Raw genomic sequence first — 19,417 nt, 5'->3', positions numbered from 1 at the left:
CTACAAGAAATCAAGCTTCAGAACTTATTACTGGAATAAGAAAAAATTTAAAATAAAAACCAAACAACTCCAAAGCTACTTTGCAAAAGCCCCACATACAACTGAACAGAAGCAAAGGCTGCACCATCCATTTGAAAATAAAAGAAATTTGCTTTCTTAATTCTTCTGAAAGCTTACTTGCCTTTGGTTCACAAGCTCCTGCAACCTTGAGCATTTTATGGTGGGAAATTGCAATTTATTGCAGAAAGGGGGATTATCCTCGATGAGCTTCTTTAACTTCGTCAATACTAGTGTTCTTATTGTCGTTATGTCTCAATAATAGGAGAGTTTATCATCTTCCGTGCAGTGTGATCTAAGCACCTAAAAATCACCAACTTAAAGCGGAAAAGAAAAATCTTGCACGTAGTCCAGAAAATATTCGTACCGGAAATTTTCAAATATGAGGAGCTGAGTAAGTTCTTCGCACAATTCTCCATCGGAAGAGGAAAACACCTTCAACTCTTTCGCTAGAATATCTAAAGCCTTGACCCGATCAAGCCTGGTTAATTATGGGATCTTAAGCAAGCGTAACATCAAATCTGAACCAAAAATAATAATAATAAATTAATGACCTTACTTAACAATGCCCCAAGATACTTTTGCTTGCGGATTTCCAAAAAAATCTTCATGGAGTGGCTGTTATCTTGCAATTTGGGAAACCCAGAGAGATACTTCTCAATCTCATCCCAGTGGCCATTAGTGACAAGCTCCTCTAAGTAGTTGACGTTAAAAAACAACCCCGTTTCTTGCTCAAGCCTAGCCAACAATTGAAACGAATATAATTCGCCCAAGAGAAGAAACAAAAATCAAAGACTTCATAAACCAACAACATTATGCTTTCCATGAAAAAAAAAATGAAAGAAATCTGCATTAAGTGAAAATCAAGATTAAGAAAAATGAATTTGCCAATCGCACAACGAAAACACCGGTTTATTGATCCTTTAAACCCATTAAAATTGAAGGTGCTCTCAAGTTGATTGACGAAAGGAATGAAAGAAAAGTAAGACTTTTGGCAAGACTTCAAACAGAGGTTACCTCTGAAAACAGAGGATAAAGGAACAGAGCAATTCTTCAATCTTCACACACTCTCTCTCTCTACTAATCTGCCTGAAACTCTCCACTCTTTCCCCTGAAAATGTTTCTGTTTGGAGTTTTGAAGGCTCTTGAACCTTGAGCTACGGGAAACTTATAAGAAGCGGTGGTCTCTAGGTATAAGCACACGTGCTTATCATATAAGTCGTTCAAAATTAAGGACGATAAATAGAGCGTGTTCAGATACAGATACAGGTCCTTTAGTTTTTTTATTTTTATTTTTTTTTAGCAGTACTGGTGCTTTAGTTTGGTAGAAGATGAAAGTGACAGTAGAGTAGTCACGCTCTTCTTAAGCAACTGTGAGACACTCGCCGTTTCATTAAATAAAATTTTCCTCTTTTATTATGTTTGAAATAAAGAAAATTTGAGGTGAAAGAAAAAATGTACTAAAAAAAATTATTAGAAAAAATTTATGTAGAAAATAAATATAATTTTTTTATTTTACTTATATATTTTATTAACATAGCTTTATAAGGCTGTTTTAATATTTTTTTATAAATACTAATGATTTATAACAAATTAAAATTCATGTGCTAATATTAGTATTTTTAAAAATTGAAAATACTAAATATTGAAGTCTTTTTAATTTTTTTTTTAAATTTTAACTTTAATTTTAATTAATAATAAATAAATGAATGAATAAATAAATAATTTTAAATGCTATATAAAATGCGTTTAGTTTATAGATACTTAATAATGTTAAAATTATGAAATTTTGGGATAAAATTCTAAAAAAGGTCAGAAAAATTAAAAGGCCAATGTGATAATTTGAATATTTATTTTCAAGATTGAAAAAAGCAATGTATTGATAATAAGAAAATATTAGTTTAATTTTTTATTATTGTTAAATTAATAATTAATTAAACTAAGTAATATATATTATGTATTTATATGTTTTTCATTTTTTATTTTTGTTAAATTAACCTTCATTTATATTCATCTTAAATTTTAAATATTTTTGTGAGAGGACAATTATTTATTCAATTTTAATATCTCCATACATAACATAATACTGTTAAGAATAATTTAATAAATATTATGATAATACATCAAAAAATATTATTAATTTTATTAATTTAATATAAACATGTACATCGAATGATAATACTAAAATAGAAAATATTCCATACATAGATTTCTTTAATTAATATTATTAAGTTTGATTTTTATCTACAATTTTAAAATTTTAAAAATATTTTGCAATTTATTATTATGAGTTAGTCTAATTAATAAATTTTAAATATTTTATAATTTTAAAAAATAGATGAAATTAAAAAAATCACGTGCTCACATGATATTTAACTTTTCAACTACGGATTATGTATAAAATGAATATAATAATAAAAATTAGTAAAACATTAGTAATTATACGAGCATAAACTTTATTTCTCTTTAAAAAACAAAATAATTATTATTTTATTTATTATTTTATTATTTTATTTTTAACGGCATAATTAATTTTTTTATTAACTATTTAATTAAATTTATTTAAAAGATAATAATTTTTATTAAATATTAATAGATATTTTAAATATTTATTTAAAAAAATAACATTTAATGAAAATTTTTGAAAATAAAATAAAATAAAATTATGATAGTTAAATTATATATTAATATGATATAATGTAAAAAAAGTAAATGATAATTTTTAAATAAAAAAATAATAAAAATTATGAGACGATCGGTAATTCTGTGCAATTTTCCCAACAAACTTCCTCCGTACTTAGATAAATGTCCACACTAGACGTTCATATAGACCAATCTCTCAAGAACATCTGGCATCGATAGGGCCGCACCTTTTGTGACCTAGCACTGGACTCACTGCAATACGTTCTTGGACATATCACATCTTATAACTTTACGAGGAAAAGTACAGGACTTATCACTAAAAGCAACGTAATAGTTAAAAATTTAAAAATTCATATTAGTTTTGTTAAACGTTTTTTAAAGATATTATTAATAGTAAACCAAAAGAAAAATCCCACAACATTTCTTATTAAAAATATAGTTAAAAAACATTTAATTAAGTTTATTATAGTTAATGGCAAATGAGATAGAAATTAGTAGCATTGACAAAGTTAATAAATTTTCTTTAAGGTCAATCATGATACATGAATAAAAATATTCAATTACCCACATTCACATACGTAAAATATATAGTAAATAAAAATAATATAGAATATCAAACTATAAATTTTTATCTATTTAAATAAATTATTTCATTATCTCTATAATAAATGTAAATATTATAAAACTATAATTCTGATAATTATACAACTTCACCATATAAATTATAGAATAAATTAAAAATAGTAATAATTTAAGAAGTAATAAAGTAAATATTGAAACAGATCAATATAAATTAATTCAAATAATTTTTAATTTACTTTTTGTTTGGTTCAAAATAATTAATTTAAATTATTTAATAATTTTATACTAATTATTATATACAATTTTAATTTATTCTAGTCGAAAATTTCACAACTAAACAGCTTGTTTTCATAAATATACTGTAACGGTGAAAGAAAATTTGATTTTAGATTTTGTGATAAGTAATAATTAGACTAAATTATACTTAATTTTGAATAATTATTTTTTATTCAAATTTTTTACATTTAAATGACATCCAAATAATTTTAATTTTTCAATTTAATTCATAATATATAAATTACAATTATATTAGATTTAGTAGTAAAATTGAGAAATTAATTAATAAAAAATTAATTTTTATTAAATACATTTATGATTTGAAGTAATTTGTAAAAAAATAAATATTATTGTATTATTAAAATATTTAAAAAAATATTTAAAAGGTGAAAGATTTATATTGCGGTAATGCACATAGCTGCAGAGAGATCAATAGAATAAAAGGTAAGGAATTAATTTATTTAATTTTAAAAATATAAAATTAAATTATTAATATTTAAAATTTTAAAACTAATAAATACAATTTAATTTATTAATATTAAAATTATTTTTTAAATTACAAAATTTCGAATTCAAATCACAATTAAAACCAAATCTGCAGAAAAAAAAAATCTTAAAAACTATAGTAAATTGTAGCTACGCAGCAAAAGAACGTCCAAGACGTGTTTCAAGCATTTAAACGAGCCAAGAGCACGTGTGTGGGGGCATGCATCCTGCGCTATTCCTCTTCAGAACGCAGCGTTTTGTTATGGGGTGTGCTTCCTCGATGAAGCGCAGCGCTCTTTTAGTCTCCCGCTTCCAGAAATAGACAAACCCCAACACCCCCCGCCGCCGGCATCTTCATCATTTCGCTTTACCACCGGCCATAATCTCTTCGCACCCGCCGGAAGTCTCTTTCTTTTCGTCTCACAAACCTCCTGGGCTCCAGATCGAAATTTTCCCTTATTCATCCAAATCAACGCCGGTCACTCTCTCCTCTTCCACCGCATCCCATCACTTGCTTTCGGGTCTCATTTTTGTTAACTGGTAAAGACACAAAACCTCCTTTGTTCAATTTCTCCTTTATTTGCATAATTTTGCGTAGCAACACATTCACCACCTTTACCTCTGTTCTTCATCAATTAGCTAGTTTAGTTGAGTACTAATTGATTAAACCCAAAGAATTTTATTGTTTGCTTGAATTGATATTGGGTATCAAAACACAATTTCAACACAATATAATATCCTAATCCCAATATTTGGAGTTAGAGATTGTGTTATTGCGTATGTAAATGTGATATTTAGTGTATTTGTATTTTGGTGAATTAGGTGCTTTGTGTTTGGGATATAGCAACTGTGGATAATTATGCCGCCTAAACGCCGCTCTTATGAGCACGAAGCTTCCTCCTCGCAACAAAGGAGGCTTGCATTGACCGGCGCAGCCTCGAGGGCAACAAATTTTCAACGGCAAACTGAGCCTCCTCATCGGCCCTCAAACCCTCCTCCTCAACCACCTCAACTTCCATGGGAGTTCAAAAATGAAGAGCAACGAGAAAAGTACAATGCTCTGGGTGCTAGACCTGTGGCATGTACTAGATATATTGATGAGGATGCTCTGGTAGATATTGAGTTAGATGAGGAGGTGACTAGGTATCTAGCCAATATTGGTTGGACTAAACTTGCTAGCTTTAAATTCCATACGTACCCCGAGATTACCCTAGAATTTCTCAGTAGTTTCTCTTGTGAATTGCACCCTTGTATTCCTGATGATCAAGGGAAAATTAGATTTAGATTAATGGGTGTAGATTATGAACTGAACATGGCCACATTTAATGGCATATTTGGATTACCTAATGAGGGTCATCGGATGATCCCTAAGAACTTTAATTTGGATGATGTTTGGAGGGAACTAACGCATACACCATTGTATAAACCGAGCTGCTCGAAATCCACACACCTTCGCAACCCTGCCCTTCGATATTTACATAGATTTATGGCCCATTCCATATTTGGAAGAGGGGATAGTACAGGAGTTGTGAATAGGAATGAACTATTCATGATGTGGGCCATGATGACTAAGACTGCAGTTAATACAGGTTTTTGGATTTGTACTCATTTTAGTCATGTAGCTAGGAGCACAAGTGGTAAGATTTGTGTAGGAGGGTTAATTTCTGTCATAGCAGATCATTTTGGATTTGTTCCTAACTCTAGAAGGTTTCCTCATGTTGGTGGAAATGAAAGAATAGATGCAGAAACAATGGTGCTAATAGGGATGTGTAATAAAGAAGCAGGAAAGTACTACCTCAGGGATGAGAATGGGAACAGTATACCTAAGAGGAGAGGGGTTAGGGGCAACGAGGAAGAAAGACGAGATCCAGCAAGAGATCAAATGGATGAAGGGGCTGAACCTGTACAAAAGGTAGAGGCTCTTTCACCTGCCACTAATCTTCCTGTTCCACCACCAGCTTCGGGCACAGTTACATTGGAGATGATCATGGCCCGGCTTGACCAGATAGAGGACCGGCTCCAACACAGTTTTGGTTCAATGCAGTCTACATATGATCAGCTGAATGCCAGATTGGGACGGCTCGAGGATGATGTAGATGAGAGACTAGCAACAATTGAGACCAAGCTAGATGAGCTTCATTTACGAAGGTGATTTCATATTTCCTTTTATACTATGCTCTGTATTATGTTTAGTTGCCTCATCTTGTTATTTTAACTATCATGACTATTATTTTTGCTTTTGGACTGTATTCTTGCTATCTCTTGTGATTTATATCCATGTTCACTTCTTATTATATTAATGTACAACCACTCCTCTTCATCATTAGAGTTACCTTTTGGATGTGGATTTTTTTTTGGGCAAATTATTACCATGTCCCTGAGTTTTAATCTAACTAATTAAAATGCCTCTATAGTTTTAAAAATAAATTAAAATGTCCTTGTATTTTTATTCCGTTAACTAAAAAGGACATCCGTCCAATTTAAGGCTTTTTAACTGTTAGTTTAGGAGAATAAAATTCTAATTCCATAATTACCCTTAAAGCCTCCTCTCCCTCTTCTACTGCCATTACCGAGCCTCCTCTCCCTTTTCTCCCTCTTCTACCACCATAATTACCCTTAGAAAAGAGAGGAAGAATTGTGCAGCAAACTTCATGGAGCTGAAACAGACTGTCAGAATTGAAGAGTCATTGCTTTCTAGTTCTAAAACAAAGATTAAATCTGGAGCTAAGCCTTGATTATTGAGTAAGCAAGAAATTACCCCTGTTTCTACACAGAGTCGCAGAAAATCTTGTTTCTGGAATCTTGAAGAAATTGATGAGTTAAAAGCGACCAAAGAAAGAGGAAAGAGCTTAAGTCCAAGATCACGCAAAACTACATCCAAGATTCAAGCTCCGAAGCTGGCAGCGACTATAGTGGGATCTAAAAAGTCCGTGAAGAAAGAAGATGAATTTTTTGCATTGATCCAGCCAAAGATGCCAGAGATGGACAAAAATCAGTGTCAAATAAGAAACCAGTGGAACCAGGACGAGGGACCGAGAGAGAGAAACAGGCTTGGTAATGGCGGTAGAAGAGGGAGAGGAGGCTTTAAGGGTAATTATGGAATTAGAAATTTTTTCTCCTAAACTAACGGCTAAAAAAGCCTTAAATTGGACAGATGTCCTTTTTAGTTAACGAAATAAAAATATAAGGACATTTTAATGTATTTTTAAAACTACAGGGGCATTTTAATTAGTTAGGTTAAACCTCAAGGATATGGTAGTAATTTGTCCCTTTTTTTTCCCCCAAAGTGGATGTGGATTTGATTTCCTATTGTGGGACTAGGGTGATTTTGTAATAATGTCAAGCCTAATTTTAGGGATGCATTTTTATTTGCTTTCATTAAATGCATCATTTTCATTGCATATTTTCTTTTTCCTTTCATAATTTTGATAGTTATACTTTTATTAATCTAGCTTCTTTAGCTGTACTTACCATCATTAAGTTTTCATTTCTTTTGTTTATTTTTTAAAAAATTTTGACCCCTCTTTGAATGAATAAGCATTGTTTGATGGATACTTGAGATTATTTTTGAGAATTGTTTTATTGATAACTTGGGAAGGTACAGGAGGATGAATGTATTAATTATTGTTGCTATTTAGACTATGTTTTTTTTTAAAAATTATTATTGCTACTTAAACCATGTTGTTTTGATTGCTTGAGTGTGTTTATTTGTCAGCTGCAGTAGATTCATGAGTGTTTGAGGAAGATTTACGTGCATGAAAGTAATTCGTAGACGTCTCACCAATTATCAAAGTGAAATTCTAGTGTGCAAATGATTGAGAAATAATAAAGGCATTCATTATTTTAGCCTATGATACACTTGGGCTTTTTGCTTTTTCAGGTTTAAAAAAAAAATATTTCTCAATCTCTGGTTCAAAAAATATATTTTCCGAAATTAGGGTGAAAAGGACCTCTACCGCATTTTTAAGCGGTAGAGCGTATCGCGCTTCAAATTTAAAAAAAAAAAATTAAATACATTACCGCACCTTAACTTAATGCATGACTGCGGCGATAGCCGCACTCAATTAGGTTTAATTATAAATTTAATTTTTATTTAATTAATTATTATATTTTATTAATTTAATTTATATAATTATATATTAAATTTATAAAATATAATTATAAAAACTATATTAATATTAATTAATTTTAATTATTTGTAATATAATATTATATTTATTAATTTATTTTATTAATTTATATAATTTAATTAATTATATATTAAATTTATATAAATATAATTATAAAAATTACATTAATATTAATTAATTTAAATTATTTATAATATAATATTATATTTATCATATTTACCACTTTATTTTATTAATTTATATAATTTAACTAATGCTAAAGATATATATAAATGTATTAATATAATTTATTTTACAAATATATTAATTAATGTTAAGGATATATACAATTTATTTTATTAATTATATTTATCAATGCAGAAATTATAAAAAATTAAATAAAAAAATACATTTAAATATTTAAAAGCAGTGGGATATAATAAAAATAACTCAATATATATATATAAATGATAAAATAAAAACTTTTATCAAAAAGTAATATTAAGGATGATCAAATCTCTTTCTGTTCTATATAGACGTTTTTTTTTTTTAAACATTGAGTTCTATATGACCCGCGTTTATTATTTATATGGTCACTCTTCAATATTAATATTTGTAGAGTTATAAAAATATTAAAAATCAATATTTATTGAGTATTTTGAGGGGAATATAAGAGAATAAAGAAAAATTATGAGAAAAAATATGAAATAAAATAAATTTTATTTTTTTATAATTTTTATAATTTACAAATATTTATATTAAATATTTATAAATTAATTGTAATAAAAATAATAAAAGTAGAATGATAAATATGAAAAATATAATATTTTATTGTAAATAAATTAAAATGATTAATATTTATAATAATATTAATATAATTTTTATAATTATATTTATATAAATTTAATATATAAATAATTAAATTATATAAATTAATAAAATAAATTAATAAATATTATATTATATTATAAATAACTTAAATTAATTAATATTAATATTAATATTAATATTAATATAGTTTTTATAATTATATTTTATAAATTTAATATATAATTATATAAATTAAATTAATAAAATATAATAATTAATTAAATAAAAATTAAATTTATAATTAAAACTAATTGTGTGCGGCTGTTGCCGCAATCATGCATTACCGCACCTTTAAGGTGAGGTAATGTATTTAATTTTTTTTTTTTAAATTTATTCTTTCCTACCGCGCTTTTAAAGCGCGGTAAGCTCTACCACACTTGTAAAGTGCGGTAAAGGTCCTTTTCACCCTGATTTCGGAAAATATTTTTTTTGAATCAAGGATTGAGAAATATTTTTTTTTTTAAACCTGAAAAAGCAAAAAGCACGATACACTTAGTGGCCCTTTTTACATAATTATCCCTATTTCCACTTTGAAGCCTGATAAATCTGGACTTTTTTGCTTGAATGAGTGTGTGTTTATTGGTTGATCACATATATTCATGAGTGCTTGAAGAAGATTTATGTGGATGGAAGTAATGCCTAGATGCATGCCTTTAACAATCCTAGAACAGGTCGTCTACATGTATCTGAGGCAAAATCCTAGTATGCGCATAATTGAGAAATAATTAACGTATCCATTGTTTTAGCCTGTCATGGACTTGGTCCACCCTAAGGACATAAGTGTCTCTTGTTTCCCTTTGAAGTCTTACATATAGCTTGTTTTTGAGTCAAACCCATATTATACCCTGTCTGTTAGCCTAAAAATATATTCTTTACCCTATATGAGAGGAGTAGTATGAGGAAGTGATAAATACATTGGGGGTGCAAAAGAAAAGAGAACCAGAGAGCAGATCAAAATGTAGTGCTAACAAAATTAGCCACCTAAAGTACACACATAATTAAGTTTGTGAGTGAAGGTAAAAAGACTAAAAACAACAAAGTGTTTCAAATCCACGATTCAAAATCAAAGTCCTGGGTTATTAAAGCTCAAAAGAGGAAGTATACTAGTGTAATTCTAATATTCTATATCACTTTTTCTTTTCATTTTATCTTGTTATCCTTCCTTTGAATTTTAATCATACACTTTAACCTCATTACAACCTTGTATAGAAGACAAAGATCTCTTGATTGCTGCTACACTAGTGGAGATAAAGGATAGAAGTTTTGTCCATGGGATTGGGGAAGATCAATATGGTCACAGCTCTTTCTGTCAATTAGTGGCATTAGGTATTGCTATTCATGCATGGATTTATTCATCCATCAATTAATAGCATTAGGTATTGCTATTCATGCATGGATTTATTCATCCATCAATTAGGGGCACTAGTTATCCTTCCTTTGAACTTTAATCATACTTTTTAACCTCATTTGTGTGGTTGGTCAATAAATTCATGCTTCGCTTTGTGGGTTGATCTTTGTTAAATAACACATAACTAGGTGTCAATTTCTTTATATCTTAAAAAGTAATTGATATAATGACTTTTTTGGAGATGATTTTGAAATTTCTTATTAGCAATTGTTCAAAGAGATCTTCCTACTTGTTCTTTTAACTTTTCTTTGTTTGAGGATCAAAAAAAGTTTTAAGTTTGGGGGTATTTGATATGGCCATAATTTACATCTTATTCAGGGTCAGTCTGCATGTACTCCATTGATGGTGTGCAAGGTTTTCTTAGTTTCAATATGCTTTTATTTAATTTTTTACCATTGTAAGTGTTCTTGATTTGATTCTATTTTACTGTAAACAGCTGAAGGAATTGGTTGGAAGTCCTTGGGACTATATGGTCGGTCGATTTGGTGCTTAAGGAGCTTAATTAGTAGTGAAGGAAAACTACAGCACTCGAGTTACATCTGGTATAGAACATAACATGTCTTAGGCGTGTCAAATAACCGAGACACGTCTAGGGCATGTGATTTTTGGATATTTAAAGAAGTTCAACCAAAATTTAGGCGGTACACAACGCACCTTGGGAGTGTGGAAGTAGCAAAGTACATCGTCACATCCCTTGCGAGTAAGCTAGTGAAATTGGCCCAACTACAAAGGCAACATGCGGCACTTAGCCTTCTCAAGACGAAGTCAGCCTTCCGCCAAACCTAACTTCGACGCTGGTTGCCTTGGACTTGCGGGAGCTCACAATTGGTGGGGTAACAACATGCCTTGGGGTGTGTGGCGCATTGTTTATCGAGGAAAGCTGGACAACAAAAAAGTGTGGCAGTGTGGTACATGCCTTGGGCATGTGAAAGCGGCACAACACGCATAGGGCGGGTCAAAGACAGGAAGTTGAATGTTGAAGTGGATGGATTTTTGAAGACTCGCTTTCCTTGGCCAATTAGAACTTTCCCAAGAGCAAAACAGGTGATCTTTTCACCAAAATTAGGGATTCATCTCATTCTTGAGACAAGAACCCTAAGCCTCCAAAGTAGAAGCAAGAGATCAAGCAAGGATTTGAAGACTTGAGGCTTTCATTTAGGATCTACAGCATAAGAGCTTCCTTGTTTTTGTGCTGATCCTTCAATGTCTTTTGTATAGTAGGACATTAGGCTATATCTCTTATTCTAGGGTTAGGTGGATAGCAACTTAATTTAAATTACGGTAGTAATTTTTTTTTGTTTCAATAAATAATGGTACTTTCTTTGTCGAACTCTAACAGTATGATTACTGGTGTCAAAATGTATTACTTTTGAAGGGCATGATGCAGCTTTTTCAGACTAGAGTCGGTTCTATTTTCCGGGATATAGCCACGACTAAGTTGTCGAGAAAGAACGGCAAGTCAAAGCACTATGATCATAAGATCACAAGTTTATTGCATCAACCTTCAACCTCCCCACTACACTTGGGCTTTATTTGAACAATAGAAGTTTGGTTCAGAATGGCCTATTTTCAGTGAAATTATTTTTTAAAAAGTATAATTTAAATACTTTAAAATCTCAAAAATAAATAGAATGTAACTATAAAAATAATATAAATATTTTCACTCTAAATATATGTATAATATTTAAAATATAATTTTTAATTTAATAGAGAAAATTATATATTGATGGAATACTTAAATTTTAAAAAGTAAATACTCTATTCACATAATATCAATATATAATTTTTTTTGTGATAATAATAAAAATGATCATAAAATATAAAAAAATATTTATATTTAATTTAATTAATTTCTTTTTTTATTTAAATGAATATATAACTTAAATAAAATTATATTATAAAATTTTACACACATCATTATCTATTAATAAACATAATCTTTAATTTTTTTTATTAATTTTCATCTAAATACTTAATTATAAAATAAATAAAACAACTTGAAGTAATTTAGATTAGAAAGAAAAAATTATTTTCAAGTAACGCAACTCAATTTTCGGAATGTTATAAAATTACGCCAACTAAATAAGTTAATATTTCATATTTTTCGGAAAATTGAACTTATCTTACTAAATTAATCCAACCAAACATAGTCTTAATCTGGCTTACTTCCAAATTCCAGGTTTTAATACCCGATACTCAAGAATAAAATTCTATTTTCAGTACCTTCGCTAAAGGGACATTTTCTGGCAACAAGATCCTCCCCTGCATCCCTCCTAGAACAACCCTTTTTTTATAGCCTCATGTCCTGCTTCATACAAAAGCTATTCTTTCAGGCCACTGGGCAATAATGCTCCAACTCACCACCCATTCAATTCAACTACCATGAACTAACATTCAGGTGTTGTCATAGCAGTACAATTCTAAAAGGAAGTTTCTATTAATTGACCTCTCCGTTGTAGAAAAGTCTGAGATACCCGCCAATTTGCCATAAAATTAGTCCACACCAGTAAACAAAGTAAAAGGTAGGCTACGTTCCATTATTGCAAATGCTGAGTGATCAAGTTCCATGTTTAGAGCCAATAGCCTTTATTTAAAATAATCGCTGACCTTTTATTTTTATTTTTTATTTGTCAAAGCTGACCTTTTATTTTATCAATTAAAGTTTCTTATCTTTCAACTTCAAAGTTATAATATATGTACATATATAAATTTCCATTCCACATGAACTTTTGACGACCGCCGTGAAGGCCAAGGCTCCAGACCTGAAACAAACAACCAACACAAAACAAGTCAATAGTGATTGAAAATAGAAGAGCGATACTAAGAATATACCTCGTACGCGATTCCAACACGACTGCCTTATTTCACCGGCGCGAGCAAGGATAACGGTAACGGTGAAAGGTTCCTCGGCATCGGCCTAACTTAACGGCGATGTTAATCGTACCATTGTGTTGCAAACGCAACAGAAGCATCGGATTTCAAACCAGACGGTTGAATTTTACTTTTAATTTTAGATTTATTTACAAAGGATTTGCAAATCTGTGTCCCACAAAAAACTCTACCCTCCCGAGTCCCTGGTTACAAAACCCGTCGACGCTAAATTCAAACATCAAACTCCATTCGTCTCCGATTCGAGACGGTACCTTAGCAGATCAACCGAAACACGTCCGGTCCGATTCGATTCTGTTTCTGACTCAGCTACGCACACCGTCGCCGGAATCTTAGCATATGTTGCCGGAATCTGATGACAAAACGATAAAACAATAACCAACCGTAGCTCAAAGCAGAATCAGATATCACAGGCTTTCGGCTTTCGACATAACCGAAAGCCGGCTTGGCTTTGGCTTGAAATCAGCTCTACGTCTTTGCTGATGTGAAGACGGCCGAATCAACGCCGTCAACGCTCTCTTCACCCATTCACCCTCAACGCCACCAATTCTAACGAGTGAATTCTTCATCGCTGATCGCATCATGTTCAGACGGTTAGGCGTATACGGTGCTGAACCACTTCCGTGATTGCGAGTACGAGTATTTTTGTGTAGACTACACCGAAATGACCCTGGATGCGTAGTTGGAGAACACATACAAGTCTTCTTAGGGAGAGAGATCGGGTGATTCTGCTTGGGTATCGAACGGCTAGGAGAACTAGATCTACCTATAGAAAAGCGAAAGGAATTAGAATTAGAATTAGAATACGAAGTCGTATAAAGATTAACGCGAGTAGGGGAGCTTGATCTATGGTGGGTATCATGAAAAAAAGCAGTAGGTGGGGAACAGAAACTGGAGCTAGTTGAAGAAGCAAATGCAGAGGACGATGAAGACGATGTATGAGGGTTTTGAAATCTTCCACGAGTTGAATGGGAATGTTGAACTTGTCCGCTAGATCTTCTTGATCGCGAGCCCGTAGGCATCTTCCAGGTGAAGAGAAAGAGGAGGAAGACGAAGACAGGAGAGAAAACGCAGAAGAAGAGGGGCTTTTTGAGGAATTCACATCCTAAAGGCTTCGTAGGCTAGCTGGTTTGGCAAACCTAGCGATTCTCAAGGGCTGGATTTATAGATCGGATATAAGGGTAGGATGGTAAATAAAATGATGTTGTAGGGGTTATCTATTTAGTATTGTGTTGTTGGTTAAGTTAACCATGGTTAGTGTAGTGTCGGTTTGACTAAAGTATTGGGATTGCATTGGGATTGGGATTGGGATTATGATCCAACGGCTAGAGTGATGTGATGCGGGACTGCATAAACGACAAAAGAAGGGATCGTTTGTCTAACAGCTGTTGTGGGGCAGATAGAATAGCTACGAAGTGTAAAAGTTTAAAGTTTCTTCGGAACGGTGGCCGTGGAGATTACCAAAATGTACCATTTGTTTGTAAGCAACCACAAACTCCACTCGCTTCTGCTATTCTGTTGACTAAACTGTCCCTGCACCTTCTAAATTATCACCTATATGCCTCTTCATCTTATGATGTCACTTAGTTTTAAATGCCATGAATACCCTTCTATGAATAGTAAATTTACTATTAAACCTCTATTTATTTCACGAATATATAATTTTTATAATTTTTGGTGTTTTACTCGCTTAGAAAAAATAAGTAAAAAAATAAATTCCTGATAAAATTATTTTCCATATTTTGAATACCTCTAAACATAAAAATATTAATATATTTTATTTTAAAATTAAAATTAAAAAATAAAAAATAAATTATTTTATTGAAAAATATTTTTATTTTATAGAAAATATTTTTTAAATTAAATTATTTTTCAAAAATAAATAGAATCTTTATATGGAAAACTATGTCAATTTTAAAAAATAAAGTTTTAAATTCAATAATATTTTAATATATTTTTCAAAATTAAAATTTTTTTATACTATAAAAATTAACTATTTATTCTTCTTTATTGACAATATTATAAAGGAAATTCTATTTTTAATTAAAATAATATGAAATTAATAAAAAAAATTCAAATTCCAATTTTAAGGGTACCTAATGGAGAAAAAAATTGCGAATGAGATTTTGGTTTAGTGGTAATTAGTTAAAATTTCTTCTTAACCAGACACGAAAAATGAAAAATAATAATTTTTTTTCTCTTAATTTTCAATATAGTATTGGAAATAATGATACAATTTTTTTATCATTAAATAAATATTTATCTGGCGACACAAAATAGGAATTCTTCCAACTAATTTTAAATAGAAAAAAGTAAATACAAGTTTGTATTGTGTGAATCGACCTAATCTTGAGGAGATGGTAGGGAAAAGGTGAATCATTTAAAGTTAGAAACAGATAGTATTAAAGATATGATGTCACTCTCGCAAACACCAAATTAAATTTTCATAAATGATATAATATCTTGAATGATCAATTAAATTTAGTCTTTAATTATTTTATATAAATTAGAAAGATTTTATCATGAATTAAAATTAATAAATTGATTGATTGGCTGAGTGTATAAAAACTCAGGTCAATTTTTTTAATAGAGTGGTATACAGAGGTTAGTGCTCAGTACTTTAAAATGATGAACTCAAATAACACATGAAACAAGAGATTCTGCAAACTTTTGATGGAAATATGCATATTTGAATGAAAAGTAACTTGAATTTTTAGAAATTGCGTATCTCTAGAGATGTGTGATTTTTCAGAGCAGGTAAATTAAATGCACACAGATTCAAAACTATGATCTACTTTAAAAGTTGACATAAAAATTTAAATACTTGGAATACATCAAACATATCAACTATTGACATTTTCTTACAACATTATTTATTACAAGGAAATCAATAGCGACAGTTTTACTCTTTAAAAATGTTTTAGCTCTAATAATAACAAGGAAACTCATAGCTTAATTGCCAACTAATGCCTAGCTTGTCTCTATCAAATGATATGGCCATTAAATAGCATATCAAAGAAGGGTCATGTGTAATAATAATAACAATAATCTTTTTAATTAATTAAAGCTTTATCATAATTAAAATATATGATTATATTAGATTGTTTACTATATAACAATATAAAAAAGAGAATTAGATGTTTATTCACCGTTACTCTAACACTTATTAGTAATAATTCTTTTTCTAAATAAAAAAAATAAAATTCAATTAGAATACGATGATGTCTGAGTTATTTGGATTAGAGTTTTTTTTAATTGTATCAAAGTTTAGTTGAACCAAACATAAGGGAGAAATAAAAAACTTTCAAGCGAATGATAAACACGCACCTTATTCAACTTGAGCATAGTGGACCGAAAAAATAGCACGCACCTTATTCAACTTGAGCATAGTGGATCGAAAAAGTAGCACGTAAGCTCCATATTCAGTATGGATATATCAAACTGAAGAATTAAAAAAATAGGAGAATCAATCGATTACTTAAATTAAATAATTTATGGATAGAAAAATTCAGAGCCTATAATATCAATTTAGAGATAAGGTATATAATAATTAGAATATATGATTATATTATAAGTTGTCCAAAACTAATGCAAATTAAGCATAAAAATATTTGAGTTTATTTCTTTAATGTCACGTATGTATATAGCAGGTATATATATATTTTTTAGTACGTTAAGGTAGATAATAATTGAAAATGATTGATCATTGACCTTTATTTTATTCTAAGCAACTTGTGGAGGGTTTGAGGATTGAAGGATAAGAATCGAGCCCTACCAAATCCCTTGAGCATTTCAGCAAAATGTATTATTAGTTTTATGTGGGAAAAAAACTTGATTATTATTATATTAATTAATAAGTTTTTATGTACTATGAATATTTATATATAAAGTAAAAAAAATTTTATATAAATTTATAATTTAAATATATAGATTTATTTGCGCGATAAAAGTGTGGTGGGAGAAGGGTTAATTGTTGGATTGCAACTCCAACCTAATTAGGGGGCCACCGTTTTGGCCACCAAATTAAGGTAAAGTGGAAAAGTGCAATCTAATATTACCTTTTCCTCTATTATATTTATGCTTCTCTACTCTTCCAATACGCTTCAATTGTGAAGTTCTTTTCTATTCACATCATAATTGGGGCTTTTTCTAAAGCTTTCAATTACATATTGACAAGGGTAAAGTGACAACTTCATTAAATAGGAGATTCTAATATAAAATAATGTCTTGTCTTGTCACATAATGGAATATTTCAATAATTTATATTATCCTTTTCATTGCAAAATAACTCTATGGTCTGAAAAGAAAGTGCTTTAAAAAAAAAATTCAATATTAAAAATATGATAAATTAACAAGTGAATTTATTTTTCACTTTACAATGCCATGCTTTCGCTGAATTCAAAATTTTCAGAGAAAATTACTTTAAGTCTCTGTGTTGTATGAAAATTTATTAAATGATTCTTATAATTTTTAAAAATAATTAAAATATTTTTTATTACTTAAAAATATAATTATTTAATCATTCTGTTAAGATTTTCGTCACTGTAAGGTGAGAGTTTATTATAATTCTAAATATTTTCAAGATGGAGAAGGTTTCCTTATTAGGGGATTTTACATAAGTCTTACTTTAATTTTAAATAAGGTTAAAAAATTTTTTTTCTCTATGTGAACAAACAGAATCTGTTAGTTTTTTTAACAAAAGACTAAATCGATATATTCTTTAAGTATCGAGAAATATTTTAATTATTTTTAAAAATTATAAAGACTATTCAGTCAATTTTTTTAAAATCCAAGAACCTTAAAGTAATTTTTTCAAATTTTTAATACCATCTTCCTCAGTAGTTTGCCATGATTTTTTTGTTCATCAGCCCCCTTGGATACAGATGTCGGCGAGAAGTTCAAAATTTAACACTCTTTTGGATGTGACTCGTGAAAGTATTTGTAGCACAGAGATACTGCTGTAACAGTCAAATTTCCGAGGAAAAGAGAAACAAATTGCTTCTGACCTTGGATTTATATGCCATTTTCCAGGTGGAGTGATAATTTGGGCTTTTCCTGTTCCACTTTCCGGGTAAACTAAGCATTGAGAAAATTGGAGACTGGAGTTCTGACAAATTTGAGTTCCATCCCCTAATACCATTGCCATGACATTCCTTGTAGCACTCTCAGTTCTACTACGATAGTTAAATTTCATTTTAATGGTGGAAAAGAACAATCACAATGTAATAGAACTTGTAAGTGTAGAGTTTATTTTTTCGCCTTAGGATAAGAGGAGAGCCTTGCCTGCCCATGGTTTAGGCATGATCCTTCCTGCCCCCAGATTTCTCAGAGGGTCGGCGCCTCCCTCCATAGGCGTGCCTGACATTTTTCATCCATTGCACATTTAGCTTGTTAAAAGTAAGATGCTTCCCTATATAACAGTATAACCGCACGGATTTGTTAATGATTTCATTTGGTGTGACTTTTCAAGTTTAAGAGACAAATGAAAACGGAATGTCGAATCCATTAACATTCACATTGTAAAAACTGTGATGTCTTCATTGATGAAAATGGTGAATGAAGCCAATATTCCTATTGGGGATCATAGAAAAAAATTAGTGCGGTAGAAATGAAGAAATCACATTTTTACAATCTGCATGTGTGAATTATCAGTTTGGATTACACAAGACCCATTTAATGACAAATATGCCATCCACTAGGTAGGCCATCCTGGATAAAAGAATAATACAAGAATAATGTACCTTCTAATCGTATAAATAGACTTTTCTATAGGAAATAGTCTGTAGCACATACATCACACAAGATTTATTTTTCAAGCAATGGTTTGTACGTTTTAGCTATTTTAGTGATTTTGGACAAGTGATTAAAGCCTTCCTATTCTACACCAGCGTTCTCAAGTGAGCAATTATGTCAAATAATTTTCCAGATTTGCTGTGTATACAAAGCCCAGTCACACCCATGTAATAGTTACAGAGTGACGATTACGAAGACCTATATGTTAAGTCGGGAATGAGCAATTCATGGAATAGTGCAATATGGCAAAAAGAAATAACTCTATACGGCATAAGGAAGAGAGAACACAAGCCACTTCAATCGT

General features: G+C 30.2%; 2 protein-coding genes across 2 annotated transcripts; one reads left to right on the top strand and one right to left on the bottom strand.

Moving 5' to 3' along the window:
- The first annotated feature begins 4,252 nt into the window (after window positions 1-4,252).
- LOC110612026 lies at window positions 4,253-11,831 on the top strand. Its single transcript, XM_021752661.2, has 3 exons — window positions 4,253-4,584; window positions 4,867-6,192; window positions 10,868-11,831. The coding sequence occupies exons 2-3, from the start codon at window positions 4,904-4,906 to the stop codon at window positions 10,869-10,871; spliced, it is 1,293 nt and encodes a 430-aa protein (XP_021608353.1). The 5' UTR covers window positions 4,253-4,584; window positions 4,867-4,903; the 3' UTR covers window positions 10,872-11,831.
- A 1,576-nt stretch (window positions 11,832-13,407) lies between these two features.
- LOC110612296 (putative protein TPRXL) lies at window positions 13,408-14,541 on the bottom strand. Its single transcript, XM_021753043.2, has one exon. The coding sequence runs from the start codon at window positions 14,340-14,342 to the stop codon at window positions 13,728-13,730; it is 615 nt and encodes a 204-aa protein (XP_021608735.1). The 5' UTR covers window positions 14,343-14,541; the 3' UTR covers window positions 13,408-13,727.
- Window positions 14,542-19,417: the final 4,876 nt, after the last annotated feature.

The sequence above is a fragment of the Manihot esculenta genome, chromosome 3 (assembly GCF_001659605.2).
Source record: "Manihot esculenta cultivar AM560-2 chromosome 3, M.esculenta_v8, whole genome shotgun sequence".
In the NCBI taxonomy this organism is placed as follows: domain Eukaryota; kingdom Viridiplantae; phylum Streptophyta; class Magnoliopsida; order Malpighiales; family Euphorbiaceae; genus Manihot; species Manihot esculenta.
The sequence above is the reverse complement of the archived record's forward strand: the minus strand, read 5'-3'. Positions and strand labels throughout refer to the sequence as shown.